Source organism: Gavia stellata, chromosome 5 (genome assembly GCF_030936135.1).
Source record: "Gavia stellata isolate bGavSte3 chromosome 5, bGavSte3.hap2, whole genome shotgun sequence".
Lineage (NCBI taxonomy): Eukaryota > Metazoa > Chordata > Aves > Gaviiformes > Gaviidae > Gavia > Gavia stellata.
The window spans coordinates 469,799-497,718 of record NC_082598.1 but is presented as its reverse complement, the minus strand read 5'-3'; the positions used below and the strand labels follow the sequence as shown (position 1 = coordinate 497,718).

Here is a 27,920-nt window from a genome sequence, read left to right as displayed (position 1 = left end):
AGAGAAGAGCTCGCTGTCCTGTCTCCGGTGAGGAATGCTTGGCACCCCCGTTGGCACCCCCATTGGCACCCCCCCCCGCTCGACACCCCCAGCGCGGGGGGGCCGGGGGCCGCGGGCCCAGGATTACACAGGGGGGGCTGTAGGGCATTCATGGGGGGCTCTGGGGTTGGGGGGGGTGCCAGGGGACGGGGAGCAGGCCCTGGGGAGGTCTGGAAGGGGGGATGTCCCCAGGGGACTCGGGGGGGGCCCTGGGCCCCTCCCGGGGGTCGGGGAGCGGTGGGGGGGGATATGGCCTGTCTCTGCCCGCCCGCCAGGGGGCGCCGCAGGGCTCGGCTAGGCCCCGCCCCTTCCGCCCTACGTCCTCCCGCCGTGCCGCAGCCGCGGTGCATTGTGGGGCGGCAAGATGGCGGCGCTCAGCGTGGGACGGGCGGCCGCCGGGGTGAGGGGGGGGCGGGTGGTCAGAGCGGGGTGGGGGGCTGTGCTTTGGCGGGGATGGGGGGTCTGTCTGAGTCGGGGGAGTCAGTCTGGGCTGGGGGGGAAGGGCTGGATGGGTGGGCTGGGCTGGGGGGGGAAGGGCTGGATGGGTTGGGGGCGTCGGTCTGGGCTGGAGGGGGTCAGAGAGGGTGAAGGGTCCGGGCTGGACGGGGAGGGGGGGGGGCGATCTGGGACAGGGTGTAGGGTCTGGGGCCAGGGATGAGGGGTCCAGCTGGATCGGGGGGGGTCGGTCTGGATGGGGGGTCTGGGTTGGGGGCTGAGGGGTCGGTCTAGGCCGGGGGGGTTGATGTGGATTGGGGGGGTCAGTCTGGGACAGGGCGTAAAGCCTGGGCAGGGGGCTGAGCTGGTGGGGGGGTTAGTTTGGGCTGGGAGGAAGGGGGTGTGGGTCAAACCAGACGGGGGGCGGTTATTCTGTGTTTGGGGGTGGGGGGCACCTCCAGGTTGGGGCTCCCTGCGGACTCGCTGTGTCTCACCTTCCTGCTGCCTCCGCCCCAGGGCCTCCTGCGCGCCCAGAGCCTCGGGGTGTGGAGGGGCCTGCGTGCCTCCGCCGCCCTCCAGCAGATCCCGCGGGCCAAGGTGAGCGGGGGGGTTCCCAGAGCCCCCAGGCCCACCCTGAGCCCCCAGGCCCACCCTGAGCGCAGTCAGCCCCCGGCACTCAGTGCAGGGCGCGGCACTGCTGTGGGGAGCAGGGGAACAGGGGAGAGCGAGGGGCGGGCAGCGGCGGTCCCTGGGCAGTGGAAATGTTTCCGGGCAGTGGAAATGTTCCCGGGCAGGCTCCGCTTAGTGGAAGCGGCTTTTCTCACTCTTGGAGGAGCGTGTTCTCCAGCCTCGCTCCCTCCTTCTCTAGAAGTCCCTCTCTGGCCTCCGGCTCAGCCTCCCCTGCGTGCAGGGCGCTGCTGGCAGGGTTGCGATGGCGAGTCTTTTTGTGCTGGTACAGCTCAAACCACTAGACAGAGTGCAGCATTAATGCAATAGTGAAAATCTTTTTGATCCGGTCTTTGCTATGTAATCCTAATTTTACTATACTTACTTGTGGTAGTCAATATAAAAAATAATACAGGAAGTAACTCGATAATGATTAGAGATTGAATAATGTAAGAGCTAGGGGTAGCTTAGCACACAGAAGCATTATTCAGACTCTCTGGTCAGGAAAAGAGCTGTGATGGAGAGATGAGCTGAGGGTGGAAGAAACAACCCAAGTGCCAGGTAGAGAGTTAACGTCAGTTACGTTCAGGCTGACGGGATGGTGTGTTCGCACCCAGTTCCATTTATAAGTGAAGATGTCTAGTGTTATTATTTAAGATGTTGAAGGGAAGGGGTCGGCCCTGAGACTGTGTTCTTTTGACCTTGAGCTTGGGGCTGTGCCACGGTTTCCTCTGCAGATGTTTTGCCTCTTTTTGAAATTGAGTTGCTGAATGGTAGGCAAGGTTTTCTGCTCTGGAACTTGATTCCATGGTTGTGTTCTCTGAGATATTAAAAATCAAAAGTAAAGAAAACATTCTCCTTTCTTTTCACACTTGCTCTTTCATTTTGCCTTTCTGTGATCGCTGTTTGCCTACACTTCATGTTTCGTGTCACTGACGCACATGCATTTCTCGTGTCCTATGGCGTTGCTGCTTGTTTACTTGTTTCGTTGTCCGATTAAATTGTTGGGTGCAGTTCTTGTCTCTTACCGTGACTGTCTAGTCCCTGAGGCTGGTTCTGTGAAATCTCATGCCTGGAGGTCAGCTCTGTACGGGGCATTACTGGTTAAAGAAGGTGGGGATTAGTAAATGGACTGTGTAAAAATAGGAGGCAGCTAAGGTGGGGGAGCAGGCAGCATAGATTTGGAGGTGGATTACGAGTGGAACATCTCAAGAATTATTTCTGAGACTGATTTTGTGTTCAAAAAAAAAAAACATGCTCAATAAAAAGCTGCGAGACAATGTGAATACAACAGGAAGACGAGGCTGTTGCACAGGAGGATCCTGAGGACATGAACTAGAAATGAGAGAAAATCTAATAGCGTGAGATTGTGCTCTTAGTGCCCAGTAAGAAAGATTTCTGCTGTGCAGAGGGAGGGATCGCACCTGGAGACACCGTATGAGGAAAAAGTCTTTAGGTTGGCAGTGGATTGCAGGATATCGGGTGTCTCCTAGTTCAAGTTCAACCAGCTGCTTGCAGGTTAGGGGTCCTGTTTGGATTGGGCTCTGGAGTGCAGCAGAAGGTCTGACTCTTCTTTGTTTTCTGTGTAGTCAGAAAATGCCAAGTCTGAGGGCACGTTCCAGGTCACCATGCTGCCCGGAGACGGGGTGGGCCCGGAGCTCATGCACGCCGTCAAGGAGGTGTTCAAGGTAAGGGCTCCTGCCCTTTGGTGGGATGGGATGGATGGAGAACGAACGGAGGAGCAGCAGCTGCAGAGTTGCTTAAAGATGCTGCTGATCCAGAGACACTCCAGGACCAACCTGTCTGTCTTCTGCGGTGCAGAAGAGAGACGGTTGTGAAAAACCCTGGGATCTCACCCTTTCCATAAGTAGGTTCAGCTTGAGCAGCAGTCTTGCAAACTGCCTCGTTCTTCAGGGTGAAAATATTCCCAGCCTGGGACCGTGTCCTGGAGCCAGCAGAGTCTGGGTCCATCGCCCGCTCAGTCCTTCTCCCTCTGCCGAGGCAGCAGCACGCCCTGATGCTGTCCAGGCTGGTGGCAGGCAGGACACAAGCCATCCTCACTGCTCCTCTCGGGAATGTGGCTGCAGGGTGGTCATTGTCCAGCTGTCCAGAACCCTTTATGTCTTTCTGACCTCCTTCCTAATCTGTGACGAGCCCTGCTCTCAGGCAGCAACGTCAGAACTCGGGGAGGAAGTCGGTAGTTCATATAGTTCTGTCTTCTACCACACACGTTCTGTCACATCAAAGGCAGCAAACGTGGGGTTGTCTGCCACGATATCGGTTACGCGGCTGAAACTATAATTACAGTAAGGAAGGGGAGTCCTGGTGTTAAAGGTGACAGAAAACATCGTTGTTCAGTTGGAACCGAAGTGACCCAGAGGTCCAGGTTCCCTCTTCTCACTGAGCAGGCAGTCTGGCTGGTTTAAGGCCTCACGTCCCAGCTCTCCGAGCCCCCCGTCAGCGGCCCTCTGTAACGTGTGGTTTGAGTTCCCTGCTGGGTCTCTGATCTGACGGAGCGGCGGCTCTGTCTCTGCGTCTCTCGCCCAGGCTGCCAGCGTGCCTGTGGTCTTCGATGAGCATCACCTGAGCGAGGTGCAGAACATGGCGTCGGAAGAAAAACTGGATCAGGTGGTTGACTCTATGAAGGAAAGTAAAGTCGCTCTTATAGGTAAGGACTTGCGCTAGCGGTCTGTCCAGCCAGGAGGGGCTCTCCGCTCTGCCTGCAGGAAATGTTGCCTTATCTCAAACGCCGTTGGGTGCTTTCGGAGGGCAGGAATTTCTGTGGTTAGGTTCTGGAGAAGGAAACATGCTGTCTTTAAGCTAAGCAGCCAATTACTGAAATACTTGCTGAGCTTACCAAAGGGGAGGTTATATCCAGCTTCTGCTTTTGAAACGAGATCTCTTCGTATGGCCCAGAGAAGCAAAGGGCCTCGTCAGGGTCCCGTATAGCGAGAGATCACTCCACGCTTGGCTGGGGTTCTCTTGAAGCACCCCCTGCCCCGACCCTGGCTGCCCTGTCTCCTGGGTTCAGGCGATGTCCTTAGCGGCCGTCAGCGTGCTCCGTGCTGTGTTCTTACTCCTGCTCCATGTTGTCCCCCAGGCAAGATCCACACCCCCATGGAGTACAAGGGAGAGCTGGCTTCTTACGACATGAGGCTCAGGTGAGCTCGGTCCCCCGACTGACATGTCAGTCACTGGGAAAACTGTATTGTGTTTGGTCGTGGTGTTCTGCCACTGAACCGGGGGGCTGAAGGAAGCAAGTCTAGGCCAGATGGGAAATTAATATGTTATCGGGAAGCAAAAGATCCTGAAGGACTGTCTGTGGCCGGGAGCTGCTTCTGTTGAGTGTGATCCCACTGCCTGCTTCCTTGGGGGTCCTGGAGAGGAGAGGGTGGGTGGCTGGGAAGCGGGCAGTGGTGGCCTGCCTCGACAGAGGGTCATCGAAGCCATGCTGTGACGAGGTGTGGCTGTCTCATGATCCATAAGGGGGAAGGTAGATGGATGGATGGGTAGATAGATATGGGAAGACATCAGGAGGTGGGGAGCTGTTTGCACCATCACCAGCTGTTACCCCGAGTACTTGCAGGGAACAGACGCTGCCCCAGAAATAGGTTATGATGAAATGCTGACTCTGCTGCCGCTTCTCTCGCAGGCGCAAATTAGACTTGTTTGCAAATGTTGTCCATGTGAAGAGCTTACCGGGCTATAAAACGCGCCACAACAACTTGGATCTCGTGATCATTCGTGAGCAGACGGAGGGGGAGTACAGCTCTCTGGAACATGAGGTACGGGAGCCTCCCTCCAGCGTGCGGGTGCTTTGCTTGGGGTTATTGCTGGCCTCGCTGAAGGACAGGGAAACCTGCCCCGGGATGTGTGACTTTCCTTGCTGCTGGGAACACATTCCTGCTTTCCATAGCAGAGCTGTTCAGCACAACTGAGGGACTGGCTGGAGCAGCAGTGATGTACGAAGTGAGAGTGGTGGAATTAGGAGATTATTTAGTGATATGAATGCACGCAGGAGGATGGTGGTGGGCTGCAGGAGGGATAATGCCAGAAGAAAGGGACATGGGTGTTAAGGAACCTCTTGATGGGGGGTGATCCAGCCCCAGGCGAAGATACCTCATCTCTCTCTCAAAGCGCCGGGGCTGTCGGCGTGGTGTGGGTTGGTGAGGCAGGGTGCTGGGCTGCGTGGCGCGTGCGACGGCTGCTCACGCTCCCTTTCCTGTCTAGAGCGCAAAGGGAGTCATCGAGTGCCTGAAGATCATCACCCGGGCCAAGTCGCAGCGCATTGCCAAGTTCGCCTTTGACTACGCCACCAAAAAAGGGCGCTCTAAGGTCACGGCTGTGCACAAAGCCAACATTATGTGAGTGAGTGCCACAGGAGCAGGTTTGGAGCGCTGTCTGGTTGTCAGGCACGTGACCGCTCTCACGTCTGGGTCCTCGTTGCTCTCAGCTTTTGATCCCGATCAGAGCAGTGCCAGTCTGCTTCCAGAGAGGCTGGGCTTTCCCTGGGAACAGGGTTTGTTCCCTCTATGGTCTCATCTCCAGCATGAGGCCCGACAGCTGCATCCTGGAGGCTGTCAGCTGAGAAGGGGGAAAGCTCTGGCACTGAAAGCTGATCCCTCTCAGCTCCCCCAGGCCCCGATTTCACCACCTGTGGCTGTGGGTGTGCAGTGGTGCGGGGGGCTCTAGGGTTGCCTGCCTTCCCCTGCCCTGCTGCGGCGGGACGCCCGTTGCTAGTGGATTACCTGCTGCTGTAATGATTTCACCGCTGTCCTGCAAGCCCTTTGATGTGTTTCTCGTCTCGCAGGAAATTAGGCGACGGGCTCTTCCTGCAGTGCTGTGAAGAAGTGGCAGAACTGTACCCCAAGATCAAATTTGACACCATGATCATTGACAACTGCTGCATGCAGGTGAGGATCCCCTTTCCCTGCCCCAGAGCCGCTCTGCACTGCCCGCTGCCGCTGGGCCTGCTGAGCCAAGCCGTAAAGATCTGAAACCTGAAAAGCTGCTGCCGCTGACAGCTTGGCAGGTCCAGGTGGCCGCCCTGGCCCGAGGTTTGCTCCTTGCACAAGGCAGGAGCCATCTCCCTGCTCTGCTCCAGCTGAGGGCAGGAGCTGCAGGGACTGAAGGTGGCAGGGACATTTAGAATCACAGAATCATTTAGGTTGGGAAAGACCTTTAAGATCATCAAGTCCAACTGTTAACCTAACTGCCAAGCCCACCACTAAACTGTGTCCCTAAGCGCCTCATCCACATGTCTTTTAAATACCTCCAGGGATGGTGACTCCACCACGTCCCTCGGCAGCCCATTCCAATGTTTGACAACCCTTTCAGTGAAGAAATTTTTCTTAGTATCCAATCTAAACCTCCCCTGGCGCAGCTATGTCTCATCTGGGCTTGCAAAACTCTGCCACGTGCCATAGGTCTGTGGCTCCCAGGCTGTTTCAGCATGGCTCTGCGTGCTCCTGGCTGTCACCTGAGCACAGTTTGGGGATGTTTTCAGACACCGTGGGTTCTGCTGCTCCACCGGAGTTGTGACCCTGCCCTGACCCGAGGGCTGTCGAGCTGCCTGCAGCCGTGTTGGGTGCGCAGGGCCTCACGTCCTCCTGTTCCCTCCATGCAGCTGGTGCAGAACCCCTACCAGTTCGACGTCCTGGTCATGCCGAACCTCTACGGGAACATCATCGATAACCTGGCGGCTGGCTTGGTGGGTGGCGCCGGCGTGGTTCCCGGGGAGAGCTACAGCGCTGAGTACGCCGTGTTCGAGATGGTGAGGAGTCTCGGCTCCCGGGAGGCTGCTGTGCCGTACCAGCACCCCGAGTTATCAGGGCGGGGGGTGCTGCTGGGGACAGGGGTGTGGAAGATGGTCCATCACCGCAGCTTCTCCTCCCGCAGGGCGCCCGCCACCCCTTCGCCCAGGCCGTGGGCAGGAACATCGCCAATCCCACTGCCATGCTGCTCTCGGCCGCCAACATGCTGCGGCATCTCAAGTAGGTGCCTTTCGCGTGGGGCTGCGGTGGGGTGGGCTGCGCTGCCTCAGCCCAGCCAGGGGCTGACGGAGGGACTGACCCATGGCTCCTTTCCTCTCACCAGCTTGGAATTTCACTCCAATTTGATCGCAGATGCGGTGAAGAAGGTGATCAAAGTCGGAAAAGTGAGTGTTGGACAGCCGGCCTTGCTGTGTGTCTGTAGCTGTGTGAGTGTTTGTGGTAGCGAGCTGCTCTGTGTTCTCCCCGACGGATAAGTGCCAGTCTCCGACCTCCTCGCCTCTTCCCGGCTCAGAAACCTGTCTGCGTGCAGCTGTGGCTGTAGTCAGCTGCGGTCGGCCCCTCTGTGCTTGTCTCGGGGATTGCTCCTGCTGCCCATAGCGGTGCTTGCTGGCTAGGGAAGGTCTGGCAGGGCTGGGGGACGTCAGACGGCTTCTTTCTTGCGTGCCGCCCCGCTGGGGTCTCTGGCAGGGTGCGTAGAGGGAAGCTGCTCTCCTCTCCCTTCTCACAAATCATTTCACTCGGTTCACGATCACGTTTCTCCCTTGTTTCTCCCCTTCCCTGTGTTGGATTTTTAGGTTCGGACACGGGACTTGGGCGGTTACTCCACCACTTCTGACTTCGTGAAGTCTGTGATTGACAACCTGCACCCCCACTATGGTGCCTAGGAACCCCGCTCGCCCCGGGGAGTCGGGGACTTCACTGCACCCTGCAGCAGCTTCCCATAGCTTACGGCCCAGCAGCGTGTCCTTCCCCCTCCCCGCCCGGCGCAGCATGCCCTGGCCGAGGGTCCCTGGTGCCCCGGGGGAGGAGGAGGAGGAGGGTGGCTCTCCCCCTGCCCTGCCCAGAGCCCAGTAACCACCCCCAGTCACCACCAGCGGGGATCGCTGGAGGGACCGAGGGCAGGGCTCCCTTCGGAGTGCGGTTCCCCGTCTCTGCTGTGCCTTCCGTGCGAGGAGGGCAGTGTGGATCTCGGGGCTTGCCGGGGCAACTCAGGGGTGAACAGGCAGCACCCCAAGCTTGGCAGGCAGCTCCCAGGGACAGCGGAACCACGGTTACTGTAGGACCCTTCTGCCCACAGAGGCTTCAGCAATAAATGGGACCACAGGGCCGAGGCCCCGCATCCAGAACGCACAAGGGCAAGCTGCTCGCGCAGAGCGAGGTTCCCCTTCCTGGCACAATCCCCGGTGTAGGGAGAGGCGGCCGCGAGGCTTTCTCACCTCCCACCTGCTGGGAACCGGTGCAGGATGAGGAGGGCTGCTCTTGTTGCCCCCCCAGTGTGAGTTTGTGGTTGGTTTCTGAGGGTGGGGGGGGCCTGCCTGGGGAGCACAGGGCTCTGAGCTGAGCCACCCCCAGTGGGGCAGTGCCTCTGCCCAGCGACTGCTTGCCCCACAGCAGGCAGAGCCCAGGACTGTCCAACCCCTGCGCTCTGCTGCGGCAGCGCCCCGACCTCTCCCCCCCGCCCAGGGAGCTCCTGGAGCCCGTGTGGCTCCTGGGCGGGGGGCGCTGGGGACCAGCAGTGAATGTGGTGCTGGGCTGCGAAAGCGCTTGGTGGGACCACGGAAGCTCTGTCCTGTCAGGCGGCCGCTGTGGCCGGGTGCTGTGTGTGTGAGAGAGCGACTGGGACTTGTGTTTAACGCTGTGCTTTGTATTGGTGTTTGCAAATAAAGGGTCCAACGCTTCCCTCCACCCCTGCCCGGCCCAGGTCCTGTTCCCCACCTGGCTCTGCCCCTGCCCTGCACCGTGCCTCAGGGTTGGCCCAAGCCCTGGGAGGGCACCGGGGCAGGTTGTAGGGCGGCTGCCAAGGGCTGTTGGCCGCCACCAGAAGCTGGACTGGCAGCGAAGCACAGGGCCGTGCCCAGGGAGCAGGGCTTCAGCCAGGGGAAGGGCTCAGCACCGGTCCTGCACGGCCGCTGCCAGCCCGTCACCGTCCCCTCCGGCCTGCTGGGGTAGGTGAGCCCCAGGGACTGGCTCTGCCTGGGGAGGGGCTGCCATGACATCCTCTGCTGCTTCAACTCCTGCCCCCCCCTCAAGGCCCCCCTGGAAGCAGGTGCTGGCAGAGGGGCCAGCAGCCCCCGAGCACCCCCTGCCATGGGGGCTTGTGCTGGAACCAGGGGCAAGTGGCCCAGCGCTTGTGCAGGCCCACAGACACACCAAAGCGCAGGGTGGCCAATGCCCCTCGCAGGTGGTGTGGGGCAGGGCGCGCCTTTGGCTCCCTCCGGCTGTCCCCATCATGCCTCCTCCAACCTCCCTGGGGCACAGGGACACTCCTTGGGGACAGCCCAAAGGAGCGTCCCTCAGGGGGGCCCGGTCCTGCAACGACAGCACCCAGCGCAGGGCCAGGGGGTCCCCGCCGTGCTGCAGGGACCCCCTCCCTCCTCGCTAACGCTCCCCTCTCCTTGCAGGTGCGCACGGCGGACATGGGGGGCTACGCTACGTCCCTGGATTTCACCCAAGCCGTGATAGCTGCCCTGGATGTCTAGGGCCCCTTGCCTCGTCCTCCCTGCTCCCGCCCGGTAATTTATTGCTTCCCTTTAATAAAAATGGGCTCTGCAGCATGACGGGGGTCTGCTGGGAGTGCTCCCCACAGCCACAGCGCCGTCCCTTCCCTCCTCACCCAGCCGAGCTGGGGAAGGACACCCGTGGCAGCGTGAAGGTGCAGCCCCTGTGCCAGGGACAGGGTGGACACCTCCCGCCCGTGCCCTTCCAGCCATGGCAGCCGCAGCAAAAGAAGAGAGAGAAGCTCCAGAACAACCTCAGCCCTTTATTGAGGTTTAGTCACGCCGAGCGGTTTCCTGCACCACGCAGGCTGTGGGCACGGTGCACTGGCAGATGCCATGCGCAGCCAAGCCACCCCATGGGGCAGGGGGGCTCGAGGAGGCAATGCTGCGCCAGAATCACAAGGCCGAGCGCTGCCCCAGGCACTGCCGGTGCCTTGGCCTGGCTGGAGGGACGCATCCAGACCACCAGGTGCCAAAACGCATTTAATGCGGCCACCTCGCCGCGGTACACTGCCGGGGACGCAGCTGCCCCGAAACAGCGGCAGCCAAAGGAGGGGCTGCACCGAGCTGGCTGACGTCCTGCCAGTCCGTGAGTCCATGCTGCTGGAGCACAGCCCGGCTCCAGCTCCACCCTGCTCTCCTAGTCCTCCTCCGAGTCCCTGGCCTTCTCCTTCTTCTTCTTCTTTTTCTTCTTCTTCTCCTCCTCCTCCTCCTGGTCAGCCTCTACTCTTAGTTTCCTTTTCTTCTTGGGCAAAACCTCTTCCTCCAGCCCGTTCTCCTCTGGCTCTGAGGCAGCCTCCTGCTCCGATTCAGCCTCCAGCTCCTGCTGCTGCTTCTTTTTCTTCTTCTTCTTGGGCTCGATGTTGTTCTCCTGAGGGGAATCCAGAGTCAGCAGGAGCAGGGCAGCTGCCCCACGTCCTGCCTCCTTCATCCCCGCGGGGCTGGGGCCCAGGCACCATCCCACAAACACCGCTCGGCTGCAGGACAGCCAGGTGAGGAATAACTGGGACGCGTAGCTCCGCCAGCCCAGCACGCAGCAGGACGGGGCTGGGCCCCTCGCAGCCCCCTTGCAGGAGGGCTCCCCCCCGGCAGCCCCCCGCCTTCACCTCCGTCTCCAGCACCGAGTTCTCCACCTCCTCTGCGGCCGCAGCCAGGGCCTCCAGCCGCCGCTTCTCCCGCTTTTTCTTCTTCTTCTCCTTCTTCTCCTGCTTCCTCTTGACCTCAGCTACCACCTCGCTCGCCTGCCACAGGACAGAGGGAGCTCATCAGTGCGGGAGAGGTTCCCAGCCCGGGACTCGTCCCCACCCAGCAGCACCGGTCGGATCAGCCTCATTAAATCAGTTTTTCCCCTCCACAGCGGGTCAGGATGGCAGTTTGACATCACATCCGACAGCAGGGCCCTGCCCCGTCTCCACGCAGCCTCACCTCCACCACGGCCTCCTTCATCACCTCCAGGTTCTTGCGGGGCGGCTCCCCCGTCTCATAGAAGGCCAAGCGCTCCTCCACCTGCTCCCGCAGCTTGTCCCCGAAGACGCTGGTGGGGACTTCTGCAGGGAAGGGAGAGGGGGGCTCAGCACCCCCCGCCCTGCCCGCCCCGGTGCCCGCCCACCCCAGCTCTGCTCAGCCCACAAGCGTCACCATTCACACAGTGAGATGCTGTTGACGAAAAATAATTGCCATCATTGCAGAGGCGGCCCGGGACCCCGTCCCCCCGCCCGCCCCGGCCCCGCGGGCACCTGAGAAGCAGTCGATGCGGGAGGCGATGGTGCACTTGTTGGCCAGGTAGCGGGAGATGCGCCCCTTGTTCTTGGCGGCCGCTCGCCCGATGAAGGTGGAGTGGAAGATGAGCCCGTACTTGGGGGTGTTCCCTCGCGTCTTCAGAGCCCTGGAACCGGCCGGTGGGGCTGTCAGGGCGGGGCACGGGGCAGGGCAACCCCGGACCGGAGCCGCCACCGGCTGCCCTCCTCCACCAGCAGCCCCGGCTCTCGCCCGCAGGCAGCACGGCACGACCCGTGGGATGGACTCCTTCCCCCACGCCTTCCCCCCACGGCCCCGCTAACCTCCGAGGGTGCCCGGGGCACGGCCCCGCCGTCGGGCACCCGCAAGGCCCCGCTGGGCAAGACACAAAGCCACGGTGGTCGCTCAGAGACTGGGGCTGGCTGATCACACGCGGCCCAGGCGGCGAGGGCCTGGTGCGTCGCAGCCAGTGGCCCCGGGGCCTGCCATCACCGCAACCACCCCGCAGCGGTACCTGAAAAGGGCTTTCTCGGCCCCCAGGATCTGCACCGTCGAGGCCGGGTACTTGGCCAGGTTCGTCAGGCTGCCGGCGTGGGAGATGAGGCGGGCGCCCACCTGGGACGGAAGAGGGTGGGGGTTATACGGCTGCCCCCACCCCGGGGGCCCAGCTCCAGGCCACGCACAGCCCCCCAGGCCGGGGATCAGCAGTGAGAGATGTCAGCAGGACAGCTCAGTGGATTGACAGATTCACTCAGACATCATTTCCGCGGCCTGGGGCAGCCCGGGGCGCAGGCACGCTCGCACTCACCACCTCCCCGATGAGGGCCGAGAGGCTGGGAGCCACCTGGCTCATCTTGGAGCGGAGGTATTCCTGCAGGCCCTTGCGGTACTCGGAGAGCGAGATGACGCGGCTCGAGAAGCTCTCAATGTTGATGAGGTCGAGGGGGGAGATGTCCATCCCTGGCGAGATGGGCATCAGGGGCTGAGCGGCACCTCCCGGGGCGGACAGGACCCCCCCCGCCACGGCTCACCCCCCAGGAAGCTCCGGTGGAGCCACCACCGCCCGTCCCCTCTCACCCATGGAGGAGCGGGAGGCTTCCAGGATGGCCTGCGCCTTGGCACCGTCCATGACGATCTCCTCCAGCCCCTCCAGGCTCTCCTCGCTCAGCTCCTTGCGGTTCCCGATGAACTTGGCCAGCCGGCAGTAGGTGTAGTTCTCGGAGACGATCTTGATCAGCTCGGGGAAGTGGTACCCGTACCACTCCCTGCGGGGACAGCGTCAGCGCCAGAGCCCGACCCCGACCCCTCCCGCGCCCCTCGCCCCGCGTGTCCCCTCAGGCACGCTCCAGCCACGGCACCGCCGCCCGGGCCGGGGCGCGCTCGAGGTGCTGCTCTCCCTCCCCGTTCTGTACAGGCAGCCGGAGGCGCAGCTGCCTGCGGTAAGCGTGGGGAGACGGGCCCGCGCCGCCCTCCCGCCCCGGGGACCCCGCTCACCGCACGCGCATGGAGAAGGTGTTGATGTCCTTGTCCAGCTGGTCCAGGAGGCTGATGGACTGGATGATCATGTTGTCCACGCGGTTCACGTTGAACTTCACCTTGGCCCGGGAGTAGCTGTGGCCGAGGCCCAGCTGGGCCTTGGAGGCCGACTGGGCGGTGAGGCCCTTCACCAGCGCGTGGAAGTGCAGGCGGATCCCTGCGCGGGGACCGAGCCGTCACCACCCGCGGCTCCGGGTCCCCCCCCGGCCCGACCCCGGCAGGAGCGGGGACCCCGGCGGGGCCGTCCCCTCCGCGGCCGCACTCACCCCGCAGGATCTCGGCCACGACCCCCCCGGTCTGGCACTGGTAGCCCAGCTCCTCCAGGATGGCCGCCCCGATCTTGGGGTCGGCCACTCCCAGCAGCACCTTCTTCTTCTTGGCCGGCATGGAGGTCTCCAGCAGCAGCCGCAGGTCCTCGTGGAGGATCCCTGCGAGGCGGGGGGGGCTCAGCAGGGCCGCGCGCTTCCCGGCGGGGGGGACCCCGGTGCCCCCCGCGCCCCCCCGCCCCGCTCACCCTCGGAGACGGCGTTGATGTTCTCCAGCGCGCTCTGCGCCGACTTGAAGGGGGCGAAGGCCGCGAGCTTCACCACGTTGTGGAACTTGCCGATGGTGAGGACGCTCTCCTCCACCTGCGGGGGGGCCCCGGTGAGGCCCCGCGGGGCGGACCGGCCACCGGAGCGCCCGGCCCGCGGGAACGGGGAACGGGGGCCGCCCGCAGGGAACGGCCCCCCGATGGCGGGGGGGGGGGGCGGCACGAGGAACGAGGACACCCCCCACCCCCCCAGCACCGGAGCAGCCCCCCCCCGGGCAGGACAGACTCGCTCGCCCCCCTCCGCGGGACCGGATCGCCCCCCCCGCCTCTCCCCGGTTCCCCGGCCCGTACCTGCGGCAGCAGCAGGCTGATCTCCTCCACCTCCCGCACGGCGAACAGCGCGTACCCGGCGGCATGCTCGAACAGCACGTGGAGCAGCACCTGCACCGCCACCGGTCACCGGGGGCTCGGGGCGGCCGCGGGCCCCGCTCCCGGCCCGCCCCGCGCTCCCCCGCCCCGGCGCGGCACAGGAGCCCCGGCCCCAGGCTCCGCCGCGCCCCGAGCCCGCGCACGCCCATCCCCGGCCCCCGCCGGCCCCGGCCCGGCCCGATGCGGGCGGATGCGGTCGACCCGGCCCGGCGGACACTCACCATCCTGCCGCCGCCGCCGCCGCCTCCCGGAACTGGCAGCGCCCCGCCGGAAGCCCGCCCCGCCCGCCCAGCGGCCAATCAGCTGCCACCCCTCCGCGTCCCCCACCAATCACCGCAGGCTACCCTCGACGGAGCCACCCCCGGCCAATCAGATAGAGGACGGGGCGGTCCCACCTCACTTTGTCTCCTCTGCCAATCACACCCGGGAAATTCCGCGACCGCCCGCCCCTTCCTAGCCCCCGGCCAATGGGGGCCGCCCGCGCGCCTCCCGCCCCTTCCCGCTCCCCACGCCGCGCGCTTGGGTGCGCGTTTCGCGCCGCCGCACGTGGCCGGACCCGGTGTCCCCCCCCCGCCATCCCCCGGTCCCTCCCGGTGCCGGCGCAGGAAGGCGCGGGGCCGCGGGCAGGTTCAGGGCAGCTTTATTCGAGAGCGCGAGTGCCGAGGCCCGGGGGGGCCGCGCGGGGCGGGGTGCGGCCCCGGGCCCGCAGCAGCCCCGCGGGCACAGGGGGGGAGTGGGGGGCTCCGGCCCCCCCCCCCCGTGCAACCGGCGGCGGTTTGACGGCGGCCGTAGTGTTTGAGAGCGCTGGCAGCAGCGGGGGGGGGGGGCTCCGGCAGGGCCCGGTGCTCCCCGGGGGAAGCGGCTGCGGCTCCCGCACCCCCCCCCGGGGCTCCGGTTTGGCTCCGGGTTAGCACCGGGCTCTGGCGGGGACACTCAGCGTGGGGGGGGTCTGTGCAATGAACCTCAGTCTGTGCCGGGGCGGGGGGGGGCGGCCCCCGGCTCAGGGGGCGAAGTGGCTCTGCAGCTTGTGGAGCAGCTCGGGGGTGAGGAGCAGGCGGTGGGCCTGGCTGTGCCCGGGCTGGCAGGGGAAGGTCACTTTGCCGTAGTACGCCATGCCCTCCTCCTGCTCCTGCTTGGCCTGCAAGAGCAGAGCAGCCGTTGGCGGGGGGGAACCTGCCCCCGCGCCACCCCGGGCTGCGGGGACCCCGCCGGGACAGCACCCCGGGACGGGCCCCGCGGGGACCCCGTGGCCCGGACGGCTACCGTGGGTCCTGGGGCCACAAGCAGGGAGGGTCCTGATCCGCCCCATCCTTCAGCCATTGCCCCGGGGCCCCCGACACCCCGGGACCGGGGTCTCACCTTGAGGAAGGAGGAGGATGGGAAGACGCCGAAGTTGGTGGGGACGCTGGCACCCAGCTGCTGCTGAACCATCTCCCTCATCGTGTCATCCTGGGAGGGGGGGAGAAGAGCACAAGGTCACCTCCGGAACCGCGCCGCTGCCCCGCGGGCGCTCCCACCGCTGCACGCAGGTTGGCCGCCCCAGAGAGCCCCTCGCCCGCCGCCCCACATCCCCCGGGACACGCCAGAGGAATCAACCCCGGCTTTGCTCGGGGAGCGGAAGGCGGCAGCACCTCGCGCCCCCGCTGCCGCAGCCAGGGGTGCTGCAGGGTGCATGGACGGTCCGGCAGCACCAGCTGCGGTGGTGCCTGCAGTGAGAAGCGCCCGTTCGTTTCCCCCACCAGCCTGGGGGGACAGGAGGGCTGTGCCTGGGGTGCTGCCGGGCCACCCACCCTCCCACGCCAGCACCTCACCCCAGCAGCAGCCAGAAAGCTGCCCGCAGCCCGCGCGGAAGGAGCTTGCCTTACCCTCAGGGTGTCGATGCTGTTTTTGAGGGACCACAGGCGGGCCGCCTGCTCCAGCAGCCGCGCTGACGAGCTCCTTGCTGCGGAAGACAGGAGATGAGAAAGGCAGGCGCCCGCGGGGCTGTCCCAGCAGGGATGGGGCTGCGCGGGTGTAATGGCAGCACCGGTGCTCGTCCAAGCGCTCTTTGCCCCAAAAGTCTCCAACGCGGAGCACCGGGGCCCGCCTCGCCCAGCGGCTGGGCGCAGACCAGCACCGCAGCATGAGAAAGGCAGCAGCTACCGCCGTGCCGGCTCGTCCGAATGCCAACGCAGGGGAGAGGGAGGTTTACAGGAGGGAGAAGGAGGAAGGTGTCCTCCCCGGGGCTCCAGATCCAGCCCGCCACGGGCTGCAGGGCACACAGCGCATGCAGAGCGCCAGCTCGGCCAGCTCAGGTTCTTTGTTACCAGCGGAGGTTTTGGGGGGGGCAAGAGGCCCCCAGCTCAGCCAGCAGCGCCGCAGGGAAGCGGCTGCGCGCTGAAGCAGTGCCACGCTGTCCCCAGACACACGAATGCCCGCAGTTGGGGGGACGGCCGCCTCTCGGGGGCACGAGGCCATTCCGTGCTGCGCAGGGAAGCCCCGCCAGCACGAGCAACCCGGGGTTACAGCCGCCAGAGCAGATCCCTCGCGGGCAGGTCTAAATGGGTAGAGCAGAGCTCTGCCCTGGAGCAAACCCTGCTCCGGATGCTGGCTGGACGGGAAGGAGGTGCCGGTGGGGCAGAGGGAAGACGCGGAGGTCGCTCACAGACCACGGGCCAGGCTCCCTCTGACTCACAGCTGCCCGCGACCCCCCGGCTCCCCAGATGCTTCAGCCAAGGAACGTTTGTGTAGGACCTACCCGACTTGGTCTGCTTCATGTCCACTACCTTGGCGTTGGCGCTCATCTGATAGAGGGTTTCCAGGAGCTGGCTGGTCTTGCGATAGAGCGTGTGTGTGGCCAGACCTCCTCCCTGCCGGTTCTTGGGGAGGGAGATCTTGGGTACCTGCAGAGGCGTCAGGCTGGCCAGCTCCATCTTCATCTGGGCTCCCTGGGAGCGACGGGGAGAAGGAGGTTAGGGGCAGGGTGTTTATTTGGGAGGAACTGAGCGGAGAAAATGGGGAGTACAGGCAGCAAAAAGGAGAACCCAAACAAAAAAAAAAGGCATAAAACTATAGCCAAAACCACCAGTGGGTGGATCTTCCACGGGTGGGAGCACAGAAGCCCACGGACAGCAGTGATGTCCCAAACGCACCAGGACACTGGAGGGAAGCCCTTGGACAACCAGCTGAGCACGCGTAAGACTTGGGGAGAGGGAACAGGTCGGCAGCTCAGTACTTACAGAACCGTAACTCAACAGTGGCCACGTATGTGACTCATTAAATTTACAAGCTATCATTAACAGCTTCACAGTTGTGCATAATAATCTGCATAATTATATGTCTGTGAATTAATATTGGTGGAATGTTAGTCAGTTAATTAGATTATTTGCTGCTTTGCCAATTTCCTCATAGTGTGTTCATTCATCAATAAATGCCTTAATCAGTCTGCATCAGCCGGCATCTGGAGTCCCCGGTCTGAAGAGGGGACCAAGGCTGGACCGTGACGCCACCAGCACCCCCGGCTCTGTCGGCCGCTCCGACTCCCAGCCGCTGACCCTGTGCTCGGCCCAAGGGCTCGGCCCCTTCCCCCGGAGCCAAAGCCCCTTCCCCAAAGGAGCCGAAGCTCGTCATTAGCGGAGAGCGCTCGCCGCGAGCCCCACGGCAGAGCCGTGCCCCTGACCACCACCAGATGTGGTGGACTAAGCGCCCTTCCTCCAGCTCATCCCATGTGGATCACGTCCCATACGTACTGCATCCCACACGGACCTCCCTCCCTGGCTTCTTGGGACATGACTTTGTCCAAGACCGTCAGCCGCAGGCAGGCACCCACCCAGCACAAGCCCCCAGTCCGGAGCCTGCCGCTGGAGGAAGGTGAACGCCCCCGAGCAGTGCTGCAGCGCTGCAGGAGGGCCCTTCCCTCGGGCTGCCATGCTCCCAGGGCAGAGCCCGAGCCTCCTGCCGCAGGCACGGGAACGGCGCAGCCGTACCACGGCTGGGCTCCTCGCAGAGCCCCTCTCTGTAAAGCAGCATCCAACAGGCCTCTCACCATTTCACTCGCCCTCCCTCATCTCCTGCTCGACCTCCCGCCATAGGGTATGTCTGAGCCCCGCGGTCCAGCACGCCGGGACCCGCTGCGCCCCGCTCAGTGCTGCGGGCACCCGGGGAGCCGCCGCAGGGCGATGCACCTCCCCACACCTCACCTTGAGCCGGTTGTTCTCGTTCTTGAGGTGCTTGATGGAAAGCTGCAGGGCATCGATTTGCTGGAGAAGAAGAGGCGAGTCCTTCACCTGGACGGGCCCTGAGCCACCTCCCGTCACCTGGCCAGCACCGACACCTGTGGACGGGCACGAACGGTAGCAGCGTGAGCGACCGTCACACGTGAGCATGGGGCAGGACTGCTATAGCAGTGTTGGACATGCAGATGGGCTCAGCAAAGGGACAAGTGTCTGCAGCGTCGGGGGAAGCAGCATCTGCCTGTGTGCACTCAGGCACCAACGGAGCCATCACGAACATGCGGCACCTCCCGTCCTGCTCCCGCAGAGAACGCCAAGAGGCCAGCCGGCGGCGGCAGCACCTCATCCCCCCACGCCTCCTCAGCAGCCCGGCACCCGGCACTCCCGGCACCCGCTTCCCGAAGATGCGGGGCTGTGCCGGGCTCCGGGCACTCTGGGGACCTGCCTCTCTGCTGCAGGAGTCACACCACTCTGCACCCGTAGCGGTTTCATGCTCATCACTCCCTTCCTGGACTCCTGGTGCTGTCCAGGGGTGCACCAGCAGCGAGCTCCCCTGCGCCGCAGGCTGCTCGGCATCTGAGCCAAGCGCTGCCCTCGAGCAGGACCTGCGACCTTCCCCCTGCTCTCAAACCAAGCCTTGTCCCAGGGCCATGCTTGGGTGCCTTGGGACGCTAGTCCCCCCCCGGCATGCACTTCTGGGGGCCGGAGGAGGCGGGGAGCACTGGCATGCTGGGGTGCAGTACCGTACCTCTCTGCTGTTCCTCTGCAGTACAAGGAGAGGAGCCAGAGGAAAGACAAGAAGAAGCAGAATTAAAGCCGAGGATCAAGTTGGCGAGGAGCCGTGGCCAGAGGAGCTCTGGTCACCCACGGCTGTGCCCTGTGCCAGCCCCTGTCCCCTGACTCAGGGAGCAGAGACCATCCCAGCAGCCCCGTCGTGACAGTGGGATTCCGTGTGCCGCTGCTGCAGGATCTGGTGAGCCCCAACAGCGTGCGTGGCTGTGAGAAACCCACGCAGGACACACACACACCCACGGCGCGGCTCCTCCAGAGCCGGCCTGCAACAGCCACCTCTTGCCGCGGGTCTGAAGGCACGGTGATGCGTGCTGACCTGCTCCAAGGTGCTCCGTCCAAGCCTCCCCGTGCAGGGGCGGAGGAGCAGCTCCCACAGACTGCCCCGCTGCACACTACACCCCTGAGAGCTGGGGCCTCCTCAGCCTCTGAAGCGCAGCGCTCGTGAGCAGGCTGGTGCTGGCCCAGTGCTCACAGCGCTGCACACGCTGTTCGGGACCGAGAACACGCTGTCAGCGTCCCCGAGAGCCAGAGCTCGTGGCCACAGTGACTCAGGGAGAGGCTGCAGCTCCACGAGGGCCGGGAGCTGCTGCACCCCGGAGCCAGGCAGGTGTTACCCCACCCAGATCAGGAACTTGGACCCCCTGGATCACTGCCATGCTGGGGCCAGAGGGCCAGCCTGCTCCACAGCCACCCTGGTCACAGTCCTAAAGGACACCCAAGATCTCAGTTCAGGAGGCCACATACTGTCCTACAGCCAGAGCTCCTGACAGACGCCAGCACGTTTCCATCACCCAACACCCCCGCTTTGCCACCGTACCCACCACCAGGCATTTCTGGTGGGACACGTCCTCCAAACGGAGCGACAAGGAAGGTGCTAACACCCCTGCTAGCCAGCATGAGGACCTGCAACCTCAGCAAGAACCTGCCCCTCATCATCACCCACTCCTTGCTGCTGGGCTTCAGGAGAGCCCAGGGGGCACGGAGAAGTCGGCTCTCTCATTCCCCGAGCCAGCCAGGTCAGAGTGGCAGAGCCCAAACAGCCCCGTCCGAGCCCTGGAGAGGCACGGCAGCGGAGGCGGGTGCTGCCTGCAGCAGCAGGGACATGCCAGCAGGCAGGCACAGACCGCTGCGTCTCCACGGGAGCATTCCAGTGGGAGGACAGGCCCATGGGCTGCACGGCACCGGCACTCGCCTGCCCACGGCAGCCAGAGCGGGGTGCCCTGCCACCAAGGGCCCCCCAGCCCCAGCCAGCTGCAGGGACGCCCCAGGCTGGCTCCTCAGAGGTGCCACCACTGCCCTGCCCACCCAAGCATGGAGCTGCCGGACCCCACTGGGGAGCTGCAGGCTCTCCGCGCTCCCCAGTCGTCATCACAGCCCAAACGCCTCCTGTCCTCTCCCCTGCCAGCCGCGCCAGGGGCTCTGGCTCGCTGCGGGGGGGCCGGGCAGGCAGCGCAGCGGACTGTCGGAGCACCATTCCCCCAACCGAGCTCCTGCGCTGCCTCCCGGGACATCACACAGACACTGCAGGGCACTCCCCTGCACGGCTCCCGGACTCTGTGTCGGGAGGACATCCCAGGCTCCCTTTCCAGCTTGCAAATACCCTACACCAGCTGCAGAAGCGTTCGAGCGCTCTGGGAACGCTGGGTACGCACCTCCGGCGATGCCAGACACAATGGAGGCAACTCCAGAGGCGGGGGCGCCACGCAGGCCCTCGATGGTTCGCTTCGACTGGTTGTTCAAGCGCTGCTTCAGCTCCACCTTCTCTGATTCCAGCTGGTCGATATCTGCCTGAAGAGCATCCATGGTCTCCTCAAACTCCCTGGGAAGAGCACACAGAGTCACGGGAGTAGCTGGAGACGCTCCTCCGAAGGAAAGAGGCAAGCAGTCCGGGACCCAAGAGCTTTGTCGTGCCTCCTGCTGTGCTTCAAGCACAAACCTGCTGAGCCGGGAGCTGGAGCCCCACCAGATTGCAGTATAGCACACGAAGGAAGGAGTTACCCATAATGAACCCATCTCCTTAGCTGTTTTGCCCAGCTTTTAGACTGCAAGACAGTCCTCCCTCCACGCTGCAGGTTGCACCTCCCTGCTCGTCCACGGGCCAACAGACCACGTGTGGCAAGAGGCGCTTGGAGCACAGCAACGGTAGTAAGAACATGCCAGGACATCGGCCTTTTCCACAAGAGCGTTTGAACAGGACCTTTCCCGGGACCCCTTTACCAGGCTCCGCTCTGCTGCGCACCATTAAAACCTGCTGGTTCCTCTGCGGATCCTCCGCTAACATCCCCCTACACTAACCCAGAAACCCTCTCAGCCGGGCCGAGGGACCGCCGGCTGTCCAGTCCTCATCAGAGACCCTCCAACAGCAGCCTCATCTCACACTTACTTCTCTTTCTTTTTGAGCAGCGTCTGGGTCTCATCCAGCTTTGTCTGTATCTTTTCCACGCGGTCATCCGCATCCTTGGATGCGCTGTCCAGCTTCTTCTCCAGGAGGCTGAGCCGCACGTTTGCTTCGCTTAGCTCCTCGCCCTGCGGCGGCAGGAAAGAGATCAGAGCACTCCAGGGCCCTGGGCACGCTGGGCACCAAGAAAAGCTCCTTGCAGCGCCTGGTGGGAGCCTGCACACGGTGGTACCCGGACACACACACCCATCGCCGACACTCCCCGTTCCCAGAAGATCGTGGGGGAAAGGCCAGGAGAGTCTCTGGCAGGGAGGCACCGGGCAGCAGCACCTCCCTGACAACTGGAAGACTATTTCCAGGAGGAGATCTGGCTGAGACTCGAGACAGCTCCACAGGCAACAGGTCACCTGGGGCACGAACGTGACCACTACAGCAGCACTTCAGCTCTTCACTGGCCAGCCAGGAAGGCAGAGATCGATTGAAGAACAGCTTACCTTGATCTTGAGAGATTTTTTCAGCTCTTTGATGACTGTCTCCCTGTCCTCCAGCTTAAGCCCCAGCCCCTCAGCATCGGTGATCTCTGCCCGGAGAGCCGCTGCCCGCAGGTCAGCAGGTGGGGTGGGCTGCAACGGAGACCAGAAGAACAAGATACAAAACTGGTATTTTAAGAAGAATTCCAGTAACTGCAGATGGGACCACCTGGCAAGAGGGGGACCGTTCTTGGTCCCTCAATCCTGCAGGCAACTGCTGCACCTCCCCAGCTCTCTGCCCCACATCACACCCAGAAGACAGTCTCCTGCCTGTGGGAGATTACAGAGCGACTCGGATGCTCCAGCTCTGCCTGAGGCCCCTGCCACAGCCAAAGCCCACCTTGGTCTGTGGCCTATCCGCGTCGTATTCTCCCTCCTGCATAGCTGTGGCCATCTTGTTCATGGTCGCGATGAGGATGCTGCAAGACTGACGCAGACACTCGTAGGGGTTGATGCCCTGGGTGCCGTAGATCTGCAAAGGACGGGAAGAAAGTGGCAGGTGCCCCCCGGGCTGGGCTCACGGCCACCGTTACAGCTCCCTCCCGGCTCCCCACAACGTGCCACAGGCCTTGAGAGTTCCTTTGGTGTGGCTGCGGAGCAAGGCCAGAATCACAGAATCACAGAATCACTAAGGTTGGAAAAGACCTGTAAGATCATCAAGTCCAACCAAAAAAAAAAAAAAACCAAAAAACAAACCCAAAAAAACCCCCACACAACAACAACAAACCACAACACACCAAAAAACCAACCCACCCAACACAACACAGCTCCAAGCCCATCAAGCCATGTCCCACAGTGCCACGTCCACACGCTCCTTGAATACCTCCAGGGAGGGTGACTCCACCACCTCCCTGGGCAGTCTATTCCAATGTTTCACTACTCTCTCAGTAAAGAACTTTTTCCTAATATCCAGCCTGAACCTCCCCTGGTGCAACTTGAGGCCATTTCCTCTTGTCCTGTCACTTGTCCCTTGGGAGAAGAGACCAACACCCACCTCCCCACAACCCCCTTTCAGGCAGTTGTAGAGAGCGATGAGGTCTCCCCTCAGCCTCCTCTTCTCCAGACTGAACAACCCCAGCTCCCTCAGCCGCTCCTCATCAGACTTGTGCTCCAGACCCCTCACCAGCTCCGTCGCCCTTCTCTGGACACGCTCCAGCACCTCAATGTCCTTCTTGGAGTGAGGGGCCCAAAACTGAACACAGCATTCGAGGTGCGGCCTCACCAGAGCCGAGTACAGAGGCATGATCACCTCCCTGCTCCTGATGGCCACACTGTTTCTGATACAGGCCAGGATGCCGTTGGCCTTCTTGGCCACCTGGGCACACTGCTGGCTCATATTCAGCCGGCTGTCGATCAACACCCCCAGGTCCTTTTCTGCGGGGGAGCTTTCCAGCCACTTGTCCCCAAGCCTGTAGCGTTGCGTGGGGTTGTAGTGGCCGAAGTGTAGAACCCGGCACTTGGCCTTATTGAACTTCATCCGGTTGGCCTCAGCCCATCGATCCAGCCTGTCCAGATCCCTCTGCAGAGCCTTCCTACCCTCGAGCAGATCAACACTCCCTCCCAACTTGGTGTCGTCTGCAAACTTGCTGAGGGGAAGCACAGCACAGAGCAGGGGACCACAAAGCCCTCTGTGTTTCAGTATTCCCTGGCCATTCCCTGCTCATTGCAGGGGGATTGAACTAAATAATCTTTAAAGGTTGCTTCCAACCCAAACTATTCTACGATTCTGTGATACTCCCAGGAGTTCATTCCCAGCCTCCACAAGGCTCTCCCATCCAGAGCTGCTCACGGGCAGGTCTGCAGCACTGGAGTGAGACGGGTCCCAGCATTACCCCGCTGAGGCAGGGAATAAGGGGCAGTCGAGAAGGGGGTTTCCCACCTGCTCGCTCGCTTTGAAGGCCAGATCCTCCAGCTTCACCGCCAGCAGCCCCTCGTTCTCTGCCAGAGGAGCAATCATCTGCGCCCCAGCAGCGGCCACCTCCTGCAGCACGGCCACCACCCACGTCAGGTGCTTGCGGCAGTCCAGCAGCGTGTCCGACACCTGAAAGTCGGGCAGAAAGAGGATGGTTGGGAAAGGCAGAGACAAACAGGCTGCTTTCCGGCTCGCTTCCCAGGCACTGGGGAAGCTCCTGGCTGCACGACACCGGCCTCACCCTAGTCTCACAGCTAGTGAGATTTTAACTGGCTTCTGAAGCATCACTAGGAAGATGGGAAGCACCAGGAAAAACGTAAAGAAACTGAAGGCTGGGGAAAAGTAGGTAACGAAGTCCATGTCTCCATCCCAGCTAGAAACACGAAGCCCAGAGACACGACATCCCATCTCAGCTCGCACCAGCTCACCTGCTGCCCGAAGCCCAGTGCCGCAGGGATACCCGGAGCATCCGTCCCAGGCATGCGGCGCCTGATCTTCTTGCAGAACTGGCGAATGTCACTGCACGAGGTCTCCAGGTCCTTGAGTAGGATGGCAAGGTCGGATGCCTCCTGCCCAGCCTAGGGTGCAGAGAAGGGACCTCAGAAAAACTGACAGAGGGATCGTCGGCGAGGGGAACCCAGCACAACCCCGCAGAGCCACCCTGAGCACGTCCTACCTGGAGGAAGGATCGCAGCCGGCACACCTCCACCCCCATGCAGTCCAAGGCACTCTGGGTGAACTGCAGAGCACAAACACAGGTACCGTCAGCTCAGGGCAAAGCAGAGACCAGGTAAGATGACTGCACTAGGGCAAACTGGGGCTTTGGTCTGGGGCGTTTCAGGACAGACCCTCTGAACACCACCCTGCCACGACTGCAGGATTTACAGGAGCAGGAAAACAGGCTGAGGCATTCAGTCAATTTTTGCTTTACTCCGTGGGGCACAGGACATCGGTACTTCCCTTAGAAGCTCAGGGCAGTGCAACACTCGCTCTCAGACACTAGGTTGCTGCTCTTCTTTTTCTACCCAGACGTCTGCAGGGCAAATGGCCCCACATCTTCCTCCCCTCTCCCTGACCTGGGAGCCCCCATCACCTCTGTGCCACCACAGGCAGCAGGTGCTGGGGAAAAGGGACCGCAGTGGGGAGGGGGGGAGAAGAGGCACTTCAACTCACAAAATGATCTCAAGGGGGAGCAGGAAAGGGCAAAGGCAGAGAACAGGCAACAAGGACAGAATCAGACCTTGATGTGGTCAGCCAGCTGCATCGTGCAGTCTTCAGCCTGGTCAGCCAGGTGGATGCTGTACAGGTGCTAGGCGGAGAGAGAGATCAGCAGAGATCAGCACCCCTCAAATGCTTCCACACAAGCAAGCAAACAAACCAAATGAGGAAATACATAACAAAAAAAACCCCAGACATTGAGGGGTTGGCGTAATTTTTAGTTGGAAGTGAAAATTCTTGCAGTGACCCCCACCAGAGCCCCTCCGAAAGAGCTGGTGGCCCTTAATTCACAGGGTCAGCAACCCTGGCCCGCAGCACTGAGGTACCGAAACCTGCGACAGGAGAACCACATCCTTTCTGCCTGTGTCCTCCCAGGGTCAGAGAACACAGCCCCCAAGCAACACAGTCACAGGCTGAAGTCCTGCGTGTTCCAGAGGTGGAAAACATCCAAAGGGAAGTGCTACCAACGAGCTTATTCACAGCTTGTCAATGCGCCACGTGAACGATGTATCCAAGGGCACGATTTCCAGCCGTGGCACGCACTGGTGAGGTTGCGCCAGTTATGCACGCTGCAGGTCAGAAACGCCCCGAGCGTGGCCAAGACCCCGTCGCTCTCGGCTCCGCAGACCCACCTGGTAGTACTTGATGGCTTTGGTCAGTGGTTCCACATTGACAGTCTCGTCCAGCTGGTCCTTGTGCAGCAGCTCGATCAGGAAGTCCAGCGAGCGCTCGTGGACGCTCATCTCGGGGTACAGCATCCCCACCTTCTTATAGACCTCCACACTGCATTTGTTCAGGGCCCTGGTAAGGGAATGCAGGCACAGTCGGCTTGGCTGGGACAGGCACATGTTCCAGACAGCATCAATACAGGGCTTTGCCTCTGGGTGCCAGTCTCGGACCACTGGAAACCCCCGGGACCACCAGCTGGAGCCCCAGGAGCACCGAAGCTAGAGAGTGGTTAATGAAGATCAAAACATCTGTAGAAAAACAGGGCATGAGACAGGCTGCCTGGGAGCTATAGGAAAGGGAGGCCCAGAACAGAAAAACACTCAAGGCTCTAAGCCAGAAGCCAGTGCTGGAGGCAGGAGGAGACTCTACGAGTTCATCAGCATGCCGGTGCAGGAGCAAAGGGATCTCTCAGTGCTCTGGTTCAAACCGAGCCTCCTCCCTGGGAGCAAAGCCGAGCAAGCCTCAAGGCAAGTACCCTCCGCAGCCGTTTTGGTGTCTGAAGGCACTCCCCAGTCTCAGAGGAAAGCTCTATCTCCTCAGTGCTATCAGGGCACTGCCCAGCGATGGGCTCACACTAACCAAGCGTTCAGGGTGACACTTGGTGAAAGCTTCCGCACGGGACTAAGCCCTGGGCACTCGTGGAAGAGGGCACTGGGCTGCAGGGGAGAGCCTGCTCTTGGGGACTGAAGCCCAGAGTCAAGCCCAGATGCAATCAAGCTCTGCAAGAGGCTGGGATGCATCTCCTGGCAGGACAGATGGACAATCAATGCAGCAAGGCTACTTCTGGCCTCAAGACACGGTCACAGCTGAAGAATGAGCAACATATGCTAGAGAACTGGATCCCTTCACATGTCAATTCTTGGGAGGAAAACAAAGAGAGAGTTGCAAGAGAAGTGAATACCCCCATCACAAAGCAATAAATGGGATCCCTCCGCATTTTTCTAGCCTAGCTGCCGAACTATCAGTAATTCCAGAGAGACCAGGCCCTGCTGCGAGGCTGCAGAGCTCCTCCACGGTGAAGCAGGTGGGAATGAAGGGTGAGGAGAAGGGCCGGGTACTCACTGTTCGTATTTGTGCAGCGTAGCCTGCAGGAGGCTCAGGGAATACACCAGCCCGGCAGCGAAGCTCAGCTGCTCTCCGGCAGCGCCCCTGAGGCCGGTGCGCTCTGCGCAGTTTTCATTCAGCTCAAACTTCTCCTGAGCCTGTTTGCTGATCAGCTCAGCCTGTTGGGGAAGAGGGCAAACCTTCAGAGCCTTCCTACGCTTGCTCCGACCTGTCCCACTTAGCCATGAACCAGCCAAACACCCCTCCATCCCCAAAAAGCAAGCTTTCCTGGGAAAGATTTCTGCAGACCAGAAGGGGAATAAGTGGGAGAGCAGAGTGCCAACCCCTCGGTCAGCGCCGCAAGACACGGAGGCTCACACGCCTGCCCTGCCCGAACTGGCAGGCTTGACCCACCAGTACCACAGCTGAGTGCTCCAACCGCTGACCCACCACCCTCTGCGGGCAGGGACTCCTGCTTCCTCCTCCTCCCAGACAAATTTTGAAAGTTCTCAAACAAGTAAGCATGCAAAATCCCAAATTCAGCTGGGACAGAAAGAAAAGAGGTATTTCCCACAGAGCCGCGGCACAGCCACCAACTCGTGGTTGGCCCAAATGGCACAGTGGGTTTGAGGACGACACTCCGAGCCGCGACAGCCCAGCTCAGGAGACAGCCCCAGCTCAAAGCTTCAAAAGAAGAATTAACACAAGCTCTTGACAAGGCCTAACTGCCCCAGGCAGGCGGGAGCCGAGGCACCCATCCCACCTTGCAGATGAGCCGAGGGATGAGCAGCAGCACCAGGATGCAGTCGTGGTCCCCTCCGTGGCGCAGGAAGCTGTCGGGCATGAAGGAGGTGAGGAGGGAGACGTGCCGGTTGGCCTGCTGCACCTCCATCTGGCGCAGCTCCATCTCGATAGCCTGCAGGAGACACGCGGTCAAGGCAGCCCGCTGGGTCTCCTCCCCAGCCCAGTGCATCCCAGCCCGTTCCATATTTTAAAGAGTCGGAACCCCCTTCCTCCTGGGACACAGCTAACGCCTCGCTCCCTGGCTGTCACAGGGAACGTTTCTCATTATTACCAACTGGTGCTCTGCGGAGGTGCGCAGGGACTGGTCCGGAGCTCTGGTCTAAGCCCGGGTACAGGGTACACCATGTATCTGTGCTCACAAGCGTTCTTTCTTTCCAGCCAGCATTCAGTGTGATAAAAACAATGCTTACATTGTCA

General features: G+C 62.1%; 3 protein-coding genes and 2 non-coding genes across 7 annotated transcripts in view; 1 reads left to right on the top strand and 4 right to left on the bottom strand.

Moving 5' to 3' along the window:
* Positions 1–403: 403 nt before the first annotated feature.
* Positions 404–8,567, top strand: IDH3B (isocitrate dehydrogenase (NAD(+)) 3 non-catalytic subunit beta). Its single transcript, XM_059817492.1, has 12 exons — positions 404–439; positions 991–1,071; positions 2,730–2,828; positions 3,688–3,808; positions 4,241–4,301; positions 4,793–4,925; positions 5,371–5,504; positions 5,951–6,053; positions 6,767–6,913; positions 7,039–7,133; positions 7,237–7,297; positions 7,709–8,567. The coding sequence occupies exons 1-12, from the start codon at positions 404–406 to the stop codon at positions 7,796–7,798; spliced, it is 1,161 nt and encodes a 386-aa protein (XP_059673475.1). The 3' UTR covers positions 7,799–8,567.
* Positions 8,568–9,890: 1,323 nt separating this feature from the next.
* On the bottom strand, positions 9,891–14,093 carry NOP56 (NOP56 ribonucleoprotein). Its single transcript, XM_059817490.1, has 12 exons — positions 14,087–14,093; positions 13,788–13,877; positions 13,419–13,533; positions 13,171–13,332; positions 12,863–13,061; positions 12,446–12,633; positions 12,177–12,328; positions 11,883–11,983; positions 11,368–11,516; positions 11,057–11,178; positions 10,738–10,872; positions 9,891–10,502 (listed from the first exon to the last, which is right to left on the bottom strand). Exons 1-12 carry the CDS (start codon positions 14,087–14,089, stop codon positions 10,272–10,274), a joined length of 1,647 nt encoding a protein of 548 aa, XP_059673473.1. The 5' UTR covers positions 14,090–14,093; the 3' UTR covers positions 9,891–10,271.
* On the bottom strand, positions 10,952–11,020 carry LOC132317174 (small nucleolar RNA SNORD57). Its single transcript, XR_009484026.1, has one exon. It is a non-coding gene; the product is annotated as a small nucleolar RNA SNORD57 (small nucleolar RNA).
* Positions 11,248–11,319, bottom strand: LOC132317167 (small nucleolar RNA SNORD56). The gene has a single exon (XR_009484020.1). It is a non-coding gene; the product is annotated as a small nucleolar RNA SNORD56 (small nucleolar RNA).
* A 671-nt stretch (positions 14,094–14,764) lies between the features above and the next one.
* DCTN1 (dynactin subunit 1) overlaps positions 14,765–27,920 on the bottom strand; it is a 79,360-nt gene continuing 66,204 nt past the window's right edge. For 2 of the 3 annotated variants that reach the window (XM_059817997.1, XM_059817999.1), the window contains 18 exons: positions 27,463–27,615; positions 26,718–26,878; positions 25,559–25,727; positions 24,949–25,017; positions 24,385–24,447; positions 24,137–24,286; positions 23,676–23,837; positions 22,137–22,268; positions 21,761–21,889; positions 21,252–21,394; positions 20,521–20,687; positions 18,825–18,839; positions 18,044–18,177; positions 16,608–16,792; positions 15,841–15,848; positions 15,731–15,807; positions 15,225–15,314; positions 14,765–15,003 (listed from right to left, as the gene is read on the bottom strand). In XM_059817997.1, coding sequence (XP_059673980.1) covers positions 14,866–15,003; positions 15,225–15,314; positions 15,731–15,807; positions 15,841–15,848; positions 16,608–16,792; positions 18,044–18,177; positions 18,825–18,839; positions 20,521–20,687; positions 21,252–21,394; positions 21,761–21,889; positions 22,137–22,268; positions 23,676–23,837; positions 24,137–24,286; positions 24,385–24,447; positions 24,949–25,017; positions 25,559–25,727; positions 26,718–26,878; positions 27,463–27,615 — 2,145 coding nt within the window. In that variant the 3' untranslated portion in view covers positions 14,765–14,865. The remainder of the gene's footprint in view (positions 15,004–15,224; positions 15,315–15,730; positions 15,808–15,840; positions 15,849–16,607; positions 16,793–18,043; positions 18,178–18,824; positions 18,840–20,520; positions 20,688–21,251; positions 21,395–21,760; positions 21,890–22,136; positions 22,269–23,675; positions 23,838–24,136; positions 24,287–24,384; positions 24,448–24,948; positions 25,018–25,558; positions 25,728–26,717; positions 26,879–27,462; positions 27,616–27,920) is intronic. The other variant, XM_059817998.1, reaches the window with a different exon arrangement.

Excerpts from the sequence above, each read along its gene's own strand:
- IDH3B (XM_059817492.1), top strand. The coding sequence starts at position 404 with ATGGCGGCGCTCAGCGTGGGACGGGCGGCCGCCGGG. Across the intron at positions 2,829-3,687 it reads CCGTCAAGGAGGTGTTCAAG|GCTGCCAGCGTGCCTGTGGT; the intron begins GTAAGGGCTCCT and ends TCTCTCGCCCAG. Across the intron at positions 6,054-6,766 it reads TTGACAACTGCTGCATGCAG|CTGGTGCAGAACCCCTACCA; the intron begins GTGAGGATCCCC and ends CCCTCCATGCAG.
- NOP56 (XM_059817490.1), bottom strand. Across the intron at positions 12,634-12,862 it reads ACCTTCTCCATGCGCGTGCG|GGAGTGGTACGGGTACCACT; the intron begins GTGAGCGGGGTC and ends CTGTCCCCGCAG. Across the intron at positions 11,517-11,882 it reads GCCGAGAAAGCCCTTTTCAG|GGCTCTGAAGACGCGAGGGA; the intron begins GTACCGCTGCGG and ends GGCCGGTTCCAG.